The sequence below is a fragment of the Anopheles maculipalpis genome, chromosome X (assembly GCF_943734695.1).
Source record: "Anopheles maculipalpis chromosome X, idAnoMacuDA_375_x, whole genome shotgun sequence".
NCBI lineage: Eukaryota > Metazoa > Arthropoda > Insecta > Diptera > Culicidae > Anopheles > Anopheles maculipalpis.
The window spans coordinates 5452577-5465713 of NC_064870.1; the positions used below are offsets into that span (position 1 = coordinate 5452577).

Consider the following 13137-nt stretch of genomic DNA (forward strand, 5'->3'; position numbering starts at 1 on the left):
AAAAAAAACACACACACACACACAATAATCCAGTTAACCGCGGAAAAATGCATAAAAACCAACATTTTGTGTGACTAAAATTAGAGAAATCATGTGAAACTATGCAACAATGTGAACGCAAAATGGCCTTGAACTTCTATTTTGCTTCCGGAATGTTTTGATGATTGATGTCGTTGGCTGAGAACTACTGATGAATAATACTGATAGAACGTGAATTTCAAGAAGGTGTTAAAAAACAATTTTTGCATTTTTTAAAAGCAATAGGATGTAGAAACAAACCTTTCCCGATTATATTAGTCGCGCTGCGGGGATTCTTCCGGAACTCACCAGTACCCTAGCACATCGATGTCCAATTCTGATTCTCTTGCGTTAATTTTTATTTACCTGCCTGATTTTGAACCCGATCTGTATCTTTCAGGTATCATCATCAATTAGCCATCAATTTTAATGCAGCAATGAAGCTTAAATGCTTTTAATAGTTCGCAATTTTAACCAGAATTGCTTAATATTGCAATCCTATATATACTGGGTTCTGTTTTGCCAGATCTCACTTCTGCTTCATGCAATTTTTCGGAGCCGTATGCTCCCTTATCTTAACCTAACAGCATGCCTTCATATTCTACCTTGCGTATTCAACGATCTAAGTAAAAAAGCAATCCAAATTCAAATAATTTTTACATCGCTTTTTACTTCTTCTCATATATTTGCTTAAGCTGACACGAAGAAAGTGCCGGCAAGATGCTTTCCATTATATAATGTCTGTTATGGAGGTTCCATTCAGTAGAACAGTTGAACGTACAACTAGCATACAGCCGGTCGTATAACCTCCAGAACTCGTTTAGGGCTCGTTCAACGGTCACTGTTGAAATTTCAAAATTCAAGCAAAAGCAATGAGCAAAAGCAATTGTGTATATCGAAGGCACGAAAAAAGGTCTTAACAAAATCGGTTAAAAAGTAATAAAGGCCCTCAAGTTGTACGGGATTCATCTCATGCAAGCTTGTGTGAAAAATCACGGTAGATTGTGACCATTATGACATAAAAAGGACATAAAAATATATGGCTAAAGAGTAATAAAGGCCCTCAAGTTGTATGGGATTCATCTCGTGCAAGCTTGTATGAAAAATCACAGTAGATAGAAAATATTATTTTAATAAATCATTATTGAAATGAGGAAAGTTATTTGAAATTATTGTTAAGTGTCGCAAAAGCTAGCTTATATGTAAGACTAATTTATAAAAACATATCACTAACTTGTTTCATCATTTAAACGAGGCAGTTTATACTGTAATTGAAATAATTCTAATTTAAATGGCTCAATATACGGAAAAAATTAATATTTAAACATGATTTGAGTAGAAAGTTGAATGAATTACTAAAACTTTATTGAAAATAGTTAAAATAAGATTTTTTTTTGATTTTATAAACCAATAGTTTTAATATTTTCAATATGTCCTACCCAGCCATGTTCACAAACGACTGTGGAGCTTGCATGTGATTTTGCTGCGTGCAACTTGAGGGCCTATATTACTCTTTAGCCAACCTTCCTGCTTCGAGCGTTACGTAATCTTTGGACGCGCCCCAAGTAGTTTTATGGCAGCATTGGTATACATATAACTGAGCCTTTTTGGTGATATGAGACGTGAGTTTGTTAAATTATCTACTAAATTCATATCTTAAGATAGGTAGCATTATGAGGCTCCTATCTGCCTCGGAAATACCTTTCCGGGCTGAATTTTGGAATAAAATTTAAACGGTAATTTTTTTTTATAGCACGCTCCGCGACCGTTTTATTTATGAGAGCAAAGTTTGTATGCAAGCTTTTCCCGCAAGTTTCTTTTTTCCTTTTATTGAACAGACCTGCAAAATAAAACGGTAAAGCAGCAGTATTTAGATTTCGTGAACACGAATACCGTACAGCTCTCGGGATTCTGTTCTGTAACTTGTCCACTCAACTGCTTAACCATCCCATCGCGTCCATTGACTCCAGTGCAATGGTGTCTGGGACACTGGCCCTAGTTGGATCAGTTGTATGAGTATGCGTTGCAAATGAATCACTTCCGGTTTGGGGTAATTGAAATCTTTTCCCCTAGAAGAATAAAAAAAATCGTCTGCAACGGTTTTGGCTCTCGTTTCGTTTCACGATTCATTCAATAGCTGAGCGTGAAACGTGTGTGTGCCGTTTCGGTTTCGTTTTTGTACACCTAGCAAGTAATTTTTGGTAGCGCTGGTCCACCACGTGCATCTTTAGAACGGGCATGGATGAATTTAAAAAAGCACTAACCGAGGCCGATCCTTTCGCCAGCTGGTGGCCATTTATCCTGGCCGGAATAGTGTTCGTGGTTGGCACGGTCAGGTGAGTTGACTGTTGACGCTTCCATCCTGCAATCAACCCAATCTAATCCGTCCGTCCCCATTTTTCGGCACGTGGATGTGCGCGCGGCGGCAGAACGTACATGGGCGGGCAACCGTGCCCGAACGGGAACACCATCCCGGGCCGTGTGATCGTGGTGACTGGTGCCGCCGGTGGTATTGGACGTGAGGTGTGCCGGGAGTTGACACGCCGAAAGGTGGGATGTTTGGTGTTGGCTTGCCGCACCACTGAGCAGGGTGAGTCGTTGCGCGAGTTGTTACGCCGAGAAGCGCCCGAATGTACGCTGGAGGTGCTGGCGCTGGATCTCCGCTCACTGGACAGTGTGCGTCGATTTGTGCGCCAGGTACAGGCACATCATCCGGCGGTGGATGCACTGGTGAACTGTGCCGGTGTTATCTTCCAGCCGGGTGGGCGCACGGTGGATGGGTACGAGCAGCATCTGCAGTGTAACTTCCTGTCGCATTTTCTGCTAACGCGACTGCTGCTACCGCAGCTGGCCCGTTCGCAGCACGGTGGGAGGGTTGTGAACGTGTCCGCCCATGGGTATACCGCTGCCAAGATCGCCGACCGGGAGGATCCGCTCAATTTACGCCAACTTGCCCAAAGTGGACGGGATGCGTTCGCGCATTCGAAGCTGGCGATCGTGCTGGCAGGCAAAGTGCTAGCGAGGAACCTTAAAGCGGAAGGCTACCGTACCACCATTAACTGCTGCTCACCTGGGTTGGTCCGAGGCACTGGTCATCTGCGTCACTCGCCAATAATGAAGGCACTGTTTGCGAAAGTACTCACCTTCCCGTGGATGTGGTTGTTCATGAAAAGTCCGGCCCAAGGAGCCCATACCATCGTCCGGCTTGTGACGGATCCGGAGTTAGCTAGCTGCACTGGAGATTTCTTTAAGTAGGTTTTTTGAAGACTGCGAATTGTACTACTTTTAAACAAAACCATGGGTTGATCCATTTTATCCTTCTAAACAGTGATTGCGAACGGGTGGAAGTGTCCGAGCTGGCAAAAGATGACGAATTAGCCGAACGGTTGTATCAAGCCGCCTGCAGTGCGGTTGGTTTGGGTGAGGATCTGCAGCAGGAGTATAGCAACGCTTCGCACACCAAGAAGGAGTAAAGCTTCTGTACACATGCAATGGCGACATTTGTTAACGTGACTAGGGTCTTATGTTGAGGATGTGCAGTGCGTAGTTGCCTACATAAAAAAATATACCTGCGAGTATGCAACCCGCATAACAAAAGACACTTTTTACGGCTAAAATCACTCCTCTCTCTTGAGCAGTTTTGTTTAAAGATGTAAAACTTTACAGTCAATTTAAATCGGTTTAAAGTGGCACTGTAAAGCCCTTTGGCTAAATCAACACTAATAAAATTTAAAGCAGTGTCTCTTTAACCCTGTTTATCCAACTAATCCACACCGTTCAGTGTTTACCAGCAGAACGACAGGTATCAATCTGCTGCGGCTTGTACCACCGCTAAATCTATATTTAATGCTTGTTTTCTTTCTTTTTTTCTGCTTGTTTTTTTTTTGTTTGTTGCTCCGTTTGCTATTTGTCATTTCTTTCCTAGTAGATATATTCCAACTGGGGGAAAAAAGTCCCTTGATTACCATGTACCCCACTGTTTTTTTTATTTAAACTTTTCCAGGCACCTTTTTCGGTTACACCTTCTGGTAGGGTGTGATAAGGATGCGATTAAACACTCTCCCAGCTTCCCTGTCATTACAGAGCTGTTGGGAGCGGGGGGGATTGGTGGGTAATGTAAAGCAAAATAAACAGGAGGAGGGCTTGTAGCTGGAGCCTGGTGGCAATGGTGATGAAAGCGGAAGCGTCATAAAAGATAATTTAATGCTTCTAATATTTGGGAGACTGTAAACTGTTTTCTTGTTCTTTTTTATTTCTTGTTTCGGATGAACCGCACCGAATGGTCGGTGAAATGGGTATCGTTAATAGCGGTTTTACCTTAAAATTACAACGTTTACTTACCATCTGGACTGGGAAGCGTCTTTCCAGCACGAGGTAGTTTAAGGCTAGTTTAAGGCTTTGGAATTACCTTGGGCAGGGCGTATTACAATCATCTGCCCAAGCACAACAAAATAGGTAAAGTCGTTGCAAGAATGGGGCTAAAATGGGGCCCTACTTTTGTCACGATAATTGCCCCGTAGTCAGAAACGGATGGGGCAATTTTGTTTACCACAAATTATGACGTCACAAAATTTTTGACGTCATGGAGATGTGCAAAAAAATTGATTTGTGTATGCTGTTTTTTTCTCTTTCGCACTGCTTGTTCGTTCTTCCATGCTTTTTGCTCTGTTTCTCTTATGGATCAAGGTAGCTGCTTTTGAGCCTGTGTGTAGAGGAGAGATTGAAATATGCAGTACTGTTTTTTCTGGATATCTAGAGGTGAGCAGGAGAAGTGAGAATTGAACTGTAGAGAGAAGAGATTGAAATATGCAGTACTGTTTTTTTCTGGATATCTAGAGGTGAGCAGGAGAAGTGAGAATTGAACTGTGATTATTAGTGTATAATGCATATTTACCATATGATTTGCTGCGGCGGTGATGCGATGGTCCTTTTTAGTCGTGATAGTCTAGTGTGGATCGGAGTAGGTTTTGTTTTACATGCGCTATATAGGATCGCAAGTTAAAGAAAATGTGTTTTTTTGTGTACATTCTTGTATTTGTATTTGGTAAATGCAAAACTAGCAAACTATAATGAATATCATTGTTGAGTTTCAATGATCCATGGTTTTGTTAAGAATCGTCGTGGTGGACCGTGATGTAATGCATCGCCTTTATTCATTATCATCTTTTACTATTTAAGCAAAATGCCGCTGGACAAAGAAACAGATGATATGACGTTTTCATCTGAGTACAACCAATTTGTCAAGGATCGATCGAAAGGTAGCATTCAAATTGCATTTTGTATGGTTTAAACAGCTTTTTATAAATATATTGAAATATTGTGCGTTAGCTACTGACACTGGAAAGGAAAATACTGTTCCAATTGCAAAAGGTATGTTAACGTGGGAAAAATTGTATTAACTACTTTGTTAGTACTAAAGTCCGTCGAAGGATTCCGATTTGTCCACAGAAAAGTTTTAGCGGTTAAAGGAACTTTAACGTTGGCTTTTTTAAAAAGCTTTCAAATTATGTTTATGGAGCTATGCGACGCGTTGGTGGAAAGCGCGCAGTAACGATTTCCATCAACTATTGACATTTTATCGATAATTTGATTGAACGTATCGTCAGTGTTGATTTCATTCTCATCTCACAGGAAGAACAGCAATCGATGTAGTCAGCCAATTCGACATATTCTTCTTCGGTCTGGTTCATATTTGGTACTGGACTTTGTTCTGGGGTTGGCGATGTGCGCTGCATTTCATGGTTTAAATTGCTCGTGGCTATATTTTGGGTATGTTGTAAATAATAATATAACAATAACACTACGATGTAATCGAACTTTATATTCGTTAAACTTGTGTAATAAAGTCAACTAACATGGTTGGCTTGGTCCTGCATCCTGATTATCCTTTCCCGTAGGTTCCAGCGCCATATACTTTGCAGCTTGGCGATAAAACATGCCAGATTTGCGCAGACGTTTTAAGTCAGCCATTACAAAAACGGTAACAACACTTTCAAATAACACTATTTTACAAAGATCTCTCAGCTGGACCAACACCCAAGAAATAAACACCTATTAAAACTGAACTGAACAACTAAATACTTTGTGAGATAATGATTTTTCCTGTATTTAAAAAATATATGTTTCTTCTAATATCAAAGAGTTACAAACTTCATGGCACCAGCATATTTTTTTCGCTTTCACTTGCTCCGCCGTCTGGCGTGATTTCAGACGGTTACGCGTTTAAAGGTACGAGGCGTGTATGTATGCGTTTGTGTGTGAGGTATAGCAGTGCAAGCAAGGGAAAACACCCGGCGTATACACACATGTATCGATACCTTTCAGAACAAAAATTTACTCCGTCTATACTGTCCGTGAGTGCGAGAGGAATGACATACGAGTTTGAGCGAAATGTAAAACCAATGCATCGATACGATCTAGACACAACATCGATATCGTTGGCAAACAAACATTGCTCGGCCTATCTCGTCTGTAAGTGCGAATGAAACAGTTATACGAGTGTGAACGAAACACAGAATCGTACGGTTACGGCAAATCCAAAACCTCATGACGTCACAGAATACTCGTACATTAGTGTAAACAAGTGAGCTAGACGATTTAGAGCAAGACACACGCTGTTTTGCCCCGTTCGTTTTGGTTGGGCAGCATCATTAAAGTGGAAAGTAGTGATGGGAATGTTTCTTTTTTTTCGGAACGGAACGGAACTAGATTCTATGCAGCAAGGCACGGAATGAACCTGGCAGATTATTTGGACCTACTTTAACGGAACACTAAAAGTATCACAGTGGCTGTTGTGCAGTAGTTGTCAGTAACGTCTTCTCGTCTAAACAACACTAGGAAGTGAATCAAGGGTAGCCGTTTCTTTACAGAGAACCACTAGTTCCCCAACAAATAAAACTTCAAACTGATTAAAAAAATTCAATGGAAAAATCGTCCACACTTGCTTTTCTACCTTGAGTGTTGCGCTCGTTGTAAAAGGAACTTTGTACAGGCAAAACAAAAAAGGAGCTGAAGGGCTCATTTTGACATGCTCATTGACAGCACTCTCACGGCTTGAATTTAGGTGCCAAAAACCTACTTTGTGATTTTATTTCAACCTAGGTTCGAACGTTTACTCATCACTAGCAGAAATTGTAGTGCCACAATTGAGCTTTTGCAACCATTCCCGGTATACTGCAATGCGATTTTTCGGAAAGAAAAAAAAATTATAGAAAACGAAACCATTTTGAAAGTCATTTTTCCATTCTGATTTGTTTTGATCCATTTAATTAAATTCTTACTTTTTTTGTTACTCTAACTTTTATAATTTTCCCACTTGCTTCGTTCTTTGTCCGTTGCGCACGTTCATGACTTATATGTTTTAGTGTTTTAAAGGACAAAATTGTTGCGCTTAGAATTGTTTCTCTTTTTTTGTCTTTTTGATGTTATGTGTGTGTGTTTTTTTCTTGCCTTTGTTGATGCTGTTTGATTTGAGGGTTAAAGTGCTTGTGTTACATCATTTTGATGTGTAGGAATATATTGGTGAATGGTTTAATTTCTGTGTGAGTGTTTATGTATGTTTATCTATATATATATATATATATATATATATATATATATATATATATATATATATATATATATATATATATATATATATATATATATATATATATATATATATATGCAATATATCAATAGAGCGAAAGAGAACGAGGGGTGTACATCGTTGTGTAGGGCGTTTGTGAGAGGGTTTTAGAGATGAATAGAATTTAATGGAGTGTACAACACTGTTCACTGTTCTAACTGTTTTCTGTAGCATTCCCTGCCTGCGCTCTGCATCACTCTCCACCCTCTCCTCCTTCCCTCCCTCCCTCTCTTTGCCTTAAAGTTGCTAACGTTTTATCTATGTCGTGATTATCAACTCTTGTTATCAACTGAATTCTTTCCTCTCTGCGTACGTGTGCGTATTGTTCAAGCAGTTGAGTGTTTTATTCTTTAGTTTTAGTTTGACTATTTTGCCTTTATCACTCCGTTTTATATCTAACGTTTTTTTTTTGTTGCAGTGTTTTAAGATTTGTTTAAGAAGTTTGGTTCGTTTTTTTGTGTTTCTTGATTTTTGTTGCTTCGCTTCTTTCGCTTCCCTCGTTTAACGCTTCAGCCTAGTAGTGTAATGCATGCACGTGATATATTTGTGTATTTATCCACACTATTCCCAACCATTCTATTGGTTCTGACGACGACTACTTGGTTCGAATGTATTGGTGCTAAAACTCGGCAATGCAATACGCTGTACGCTTAGGGAGGTTAATTTTTCTCTTGTTTGGTTTTTGCTTTGCGGTTTGCTTGCAGATGCGCACCCAGGAGACAACCTGCCCGGCTGATGGGTGGAAGGAAACGGAAGTAACATTGTATATAGATATATTTATATATTTTCATCGCAAAAAACATTGCATCATATACTAAACAAAAAACAGAAAATTCGAAACAAACAAACCATTCCTAACTAAGCAACGCTCGAGATCTTCTAACATTTTGCATTTTTTTTCTTCATTCCCCCCCCCCCCCCCCCCTCCCTCCTCTACTTTGCATTTTTATCATCTTTACTTTTCGATCTTCCTTTCGGACTCTTTTTGGGTGTTATTTAGTGTTTTTTCAACTTCTACTGCAAATATCAACGGCTTCTGTCTTTTGTCTATTATTTTACATTCGTATGCATAAGGATTACAAATATTAGGAATATTTTGTGAGCTGCTACTGCTGCTGTTGCCGTTGTTGCCTGCGGAATGGTAACAGCAATTTGTTCCACTTTGATTTGTATCGTTCGTCTTGTGGGGGGGTTTTTTGTTTGTTCGCTTGGTTGAGAAAAGGGGTTTTCTTTTAAACAAAAATAGCTTTGATAGCTACGTTTTTTTTTGGACTAGCGAATTGAAACAGTAACATTCATCGTACGAGCTAGTTCGAATTTACAACAGATACCTAGTAATTGGTTTCAGCATTTACTCTGGCATGGTGTTCAGGGTTTATGAGTTCCTAAGCAAGGCAAATAAAAGCGAGCCTATCATTTGCAGTTGCAGTTTTGCATTCTATCAATAGTCACTGATGGCTTACACTAAGAAACAAACATTAATAAATAAAGTTGGTTGTGTCATGTTTCGAATGTGAGAATATTGAATATTGTAAGCGTCATTTACCCAGATAACCACACAAAGACTTCATGGTCTTATACGAGCCCTAAAATTTTCTTTTGGTCGACAACTTCGTGGCCTTAAAAGCGAATCGGTTCTAGACCTTGCTTTGCTGAATCACTTGAGTTTTATGTACGAGTTTTATTCTTACTTTGTCCTCAAGAAACAATTTCAAAAATTATGCAAAATATTTGAAATTTATTTGCGTTTTAATTATGAAATCTTTTGAACATGAGTCGTGTGACACTGTGAAATATGTAGTAAAATGCGTAAATAAAATCTAAATACGAGATGAATTGAATGTGGGAACGTTCGTAAAAAAATAAATAAATAACATGCTTCTGTGATCACGTCAATCAAATCAAATCAAATAGAACCTTTCGAAGATTTTTATGACGCGAAAAATTTGTTCGCGTGCTAAATATGTCTTCGAAAGAGTCTCACCGTTGGAGGCCGGCCCGGTGGTGTATGCGACAGCGACACCGGTCTTCAAACGGCAGGAACGGAGTTCAATTCCCATCCAGACCGCGGCCCCCCATAGTGTGGACTGACTATCCACAGTTACCGCTATAAGAAAACATATAAGCCAATGATATATAAGAGCCCTTTAGCTGGTCTTACAAGCATCTTATAGCCGTTGTTGGTTATCTGGGCCAGTAAAAGGAATTTATTTTTCGCAGCAAAATAAAATTAAAAATAGTGCCGCACAACGTTTATTGGTTCGTTTTAGTAGTTTGTTTGGTTTTTTTTTTGTTTATTTTTTTAAAAACATTATCATTGTCCGCTACATTGTGTGCTGCATCTTCTTCCATTAGTTGATGCTTCTTTTTTTTCTCTCGCAAAAAGTTTCCTCTTATTGTTACGTAGGCGTGTTTATGCGGAAACTGTACTTGCGTTTTTTGTGCATTTTTTCGTGAATTAGTTGCTCTCTTGCTTGTTTGTTGCATTCCTGTTGCATTGATTTGTTTCTTCCTCCATCTCCCTTGTCAACTGTTATACTTACTCTGTCGCAATAGAGTTTCTTGTTGATGTTGTTAGGTGTTTTATTTTGCTCTCTCGTTCTCCTTTCAATTAGATGTGATATGTCAATCCAGTTTCGCTCCTTTCCACCATCCCGCCATCAACCCTCCCTGGAGCTCTTGCTTTCCCTACGGTGGCTTCTGTCAGCAGTCGTGTAACAGTAGTAGAATATACTTAGTGTCGTTGAGGTCCACTTAGACCAAACACTTACTAGGAGTTGGTGCATTGATAAGAGTACAAACACTAGCATCACATACCATATCGAAATATAGTCTTCATGTGTGTGTGTGGTGTGCATGTGTGTGTGGATCTTAAAACTACAAACAAACGAGCCACGCACCTCACCGCATTACGTTTACCTTCATATACCTAAACAACCAAATTTAAAGCATATTCTTACACTAACGCAATACCAAAAGCTTTGTGAGTTGTATTTCTTTAAATTTTTTTTTTCCAAACATCTACCCGCCAAGCCGTACTCTCATAGACGTCAGTTGTTGCTGCACTTAAAGAAAAAGGTTAACGAACATTCACTGATTATCACAAGATTGTTGTGTTGCTCACCGGCTTACCCGGACCACGGAATACATGCGCTGAGTTAATATGTGTTAGTGTTGCGTCTAGCTTGCGACATTTACTAAAAAGCGATTCTGGTCTTTAAAAACGGATCATTCCAGTGCCGGATAGGGTTAAACGCCTAATGATCACTGGGCTCGCTTCTACTATTTCACTCATCCATAATTGTTGTTTGTTTGTGTGCGTGTGTTGCTTAACGTCTGCTTCGTTTCGCTTCTATATACGCCCTCGTGATGATATTTTACATACAACCACATTCTTAGTAACACCCCCCCCCCCCCCCCCCCCCCCACTCCGCCATCAGCCAGCTTACCAAGGTACAGAAAGCAAAGTTTGAAAGCACGAGCAACTTGCAAAAAGGCCTTAACGAGTATGTATGTGTCTGAGTATGTATGTCATAAGTGTCTTTTTCTTTTCAAAACGAATTTACTTGTTTTTAGGTTTTTTCCGCAAAACCGCCTGAAGTTATGCAATTTATAGATTTTAGATCATTTTTATCATATAGTTCTTTAGAATAAAAGAAGGTTTAGAATGTTTTAAGCCTTCATTTTTGACTCTAGACGGAAATAAAATTTGGAGAATATCCTTACAACAGTTTGAGGACGATTTTAGGACAATCATATTGACGGTCTTACGCCAGACATGTCAAACACATGGTTCGCGGGGCGGATGCGACCTTTGAGACCTTAAAATCTGACACACAAAAAAAAAATGTAGAGACGATTGACTTCAAATATAAACTTAAAATTTTACAAAATATGTCCCTCTAAATTACCATGAAACGTTCTAGGGCTATGCGCTCATTTTAATCCCTTTAGAATAGTTCTGCGAAGAGAATTCTTAGGATCAAATCCGAGGAAACTGTTGCATGTTCAACATCCGATAAGAATATTGCCTCTGTACGCTGTAGATAATTTGAACCTAATAAATCCTGAAAATAAGGGAGCTTTAGCTCCTTCTGGCCTTATCTGGATCGGAAGGCTACAGCATATGAGCACCAAGATCATTCAATAACACTCACTTTATTTACGTTTATGGGATTGCAACAGGAGCACTGCAAGACCAATACGCCGCAATGCAGGACCAATTATACACTGGATATGTGACTTGTGTGACTCAATAGCCACAAGCCGGAGGAATCCTTCAATCCATCAACGAGACTCTGCTCGAACGGGTGTAAACCACCAAGAGAAACCTGAGCGACCAATCACTCAATAAAGATAGCGAACGTTTAATGGAAATGTAATTATAGAATTTTCAGTTTTCACGTGGCTAGCGAAAAATCTTTTTGCAAAGCAACTTGGACACCACTGGGCTACCCCTTTCTACTAGTGACGTTTAGTTTAGAGCTACTAAAACAAACAAAAAATAATAATTAATTTTAGGGAGCTAAGGTTGATAGGTGTTTCGTTTGTATGCATCGTGCTAACTAATCGATCAATTCAGACCGTTTGCTGCTGCATTTAATGGTTTCTCTTGCTAAGCATTAGTCTACGTTTAGTATTGTGCTTCAATGTACATCTCACTCTGCTAATAGCAGCCAATAACACACCTTTTTACTAAAGCGATACCGAGTTAAAACGAAGATTCTGGCGCCATATGCAGGTTGGGGGTGCGTTTTTTTTATATTGGAAATAGCCCCTAAAATTATGCAACCCACGTGAGATGATGTAATTTTGCCAAATCTTTTCCCCACTTCACCTGCCGCTGGTTTTGTCTTCTTTAATAGCGCCGTCTACAAAGAACAAGAGGTTTGCTTTGTGGCTATCTTTTCTTCATTGCGCTATCCATTACCTACTCGCGCCCGTTCGATTCTTTATCGTACTATTTTAACACCCATTCCCCCATCGCGCGATCGCTATTCGTTTCCTATTAATTTCGATAAAATAGTTACTTACAATTTTCGTCGTGAATTTTAGCTTGCAATTCTTAGTTAGTCCTACTTACTTAGATCGTCGCTGTGTGTGTGTGTGTGTGTGTGTGTGTGTGTGTGTGTGTAGTTGGGATAATATAGAAATATCTATGTAATACCGTTCCACCACGTTGTGCCCGTATGTGTTCAGAGCTATAGCTTTGCTCTCTGCGTTCACTACCTTCAACTTGCCGTCTATCATTCTAGGGAGTTTTCAGTTCCACCAACTTTTCGTCCATTGTTTTGTTTACTTTTTTTTTTTGTTTGTTTGCAAATTTTGTCTTTTTTGTTCTCTTTTGCCAAAGGCCGCTGCTCGTCTCGTTTTAGGAAGATATAAATATGACATTATGAAAAAGGGACGCGTTTTTTTTTTCATCTAAATACGCTTTTGTTTAGAGGATGTTTGTTTCATTATTCCTAGAAATTGGTGGAAAACGTTGTATG

At 39.5% G+C, this 13137-nt stretch overlaps 3 protein-coding genes across 3 annotated transcripts in view; 2 read left to right on the forward strand and 1 right to left on the reverse strand.

Annotated features, from left to right (window-relative positions):
* The window catches only part of LOC126559745 (GATA zinc finger domain-containing protein 1-like), a 357373-nt gene that overhangs the window by 286307 nt on the left and 57929 nt on the right, over positions 1–13137 (forward strand). The window lies entirely within an intron of this gene.
* The window catches only part of LOC126566766 (inositol polyphosphate-4-phosphatase type I A), a 167880-nt gene that overhangs the window by 96412 nt on the left and 58331 nt on the right, over positions 1–13137 (reverse strand). The gene's annotated exons all lie outside the window — the stretch shown is intronic.
* Positions 2252–3491, forward strand: LOC126562795 (retinol dehydrogenase 13). Its single transcript, XM_050219381.1, has 3 exons — positions 2252–2354; positions 2448–3269; positions 3347–3491. The coding sequence occupies exons 1-3, from the start codon at positions 2257–2259 to the stop codon at positions 3489–3491; spliced, it is 1065 nt and encodes a 354-aa protein (XP_050075338.1). The 5' UTR covers positions 2252–2256.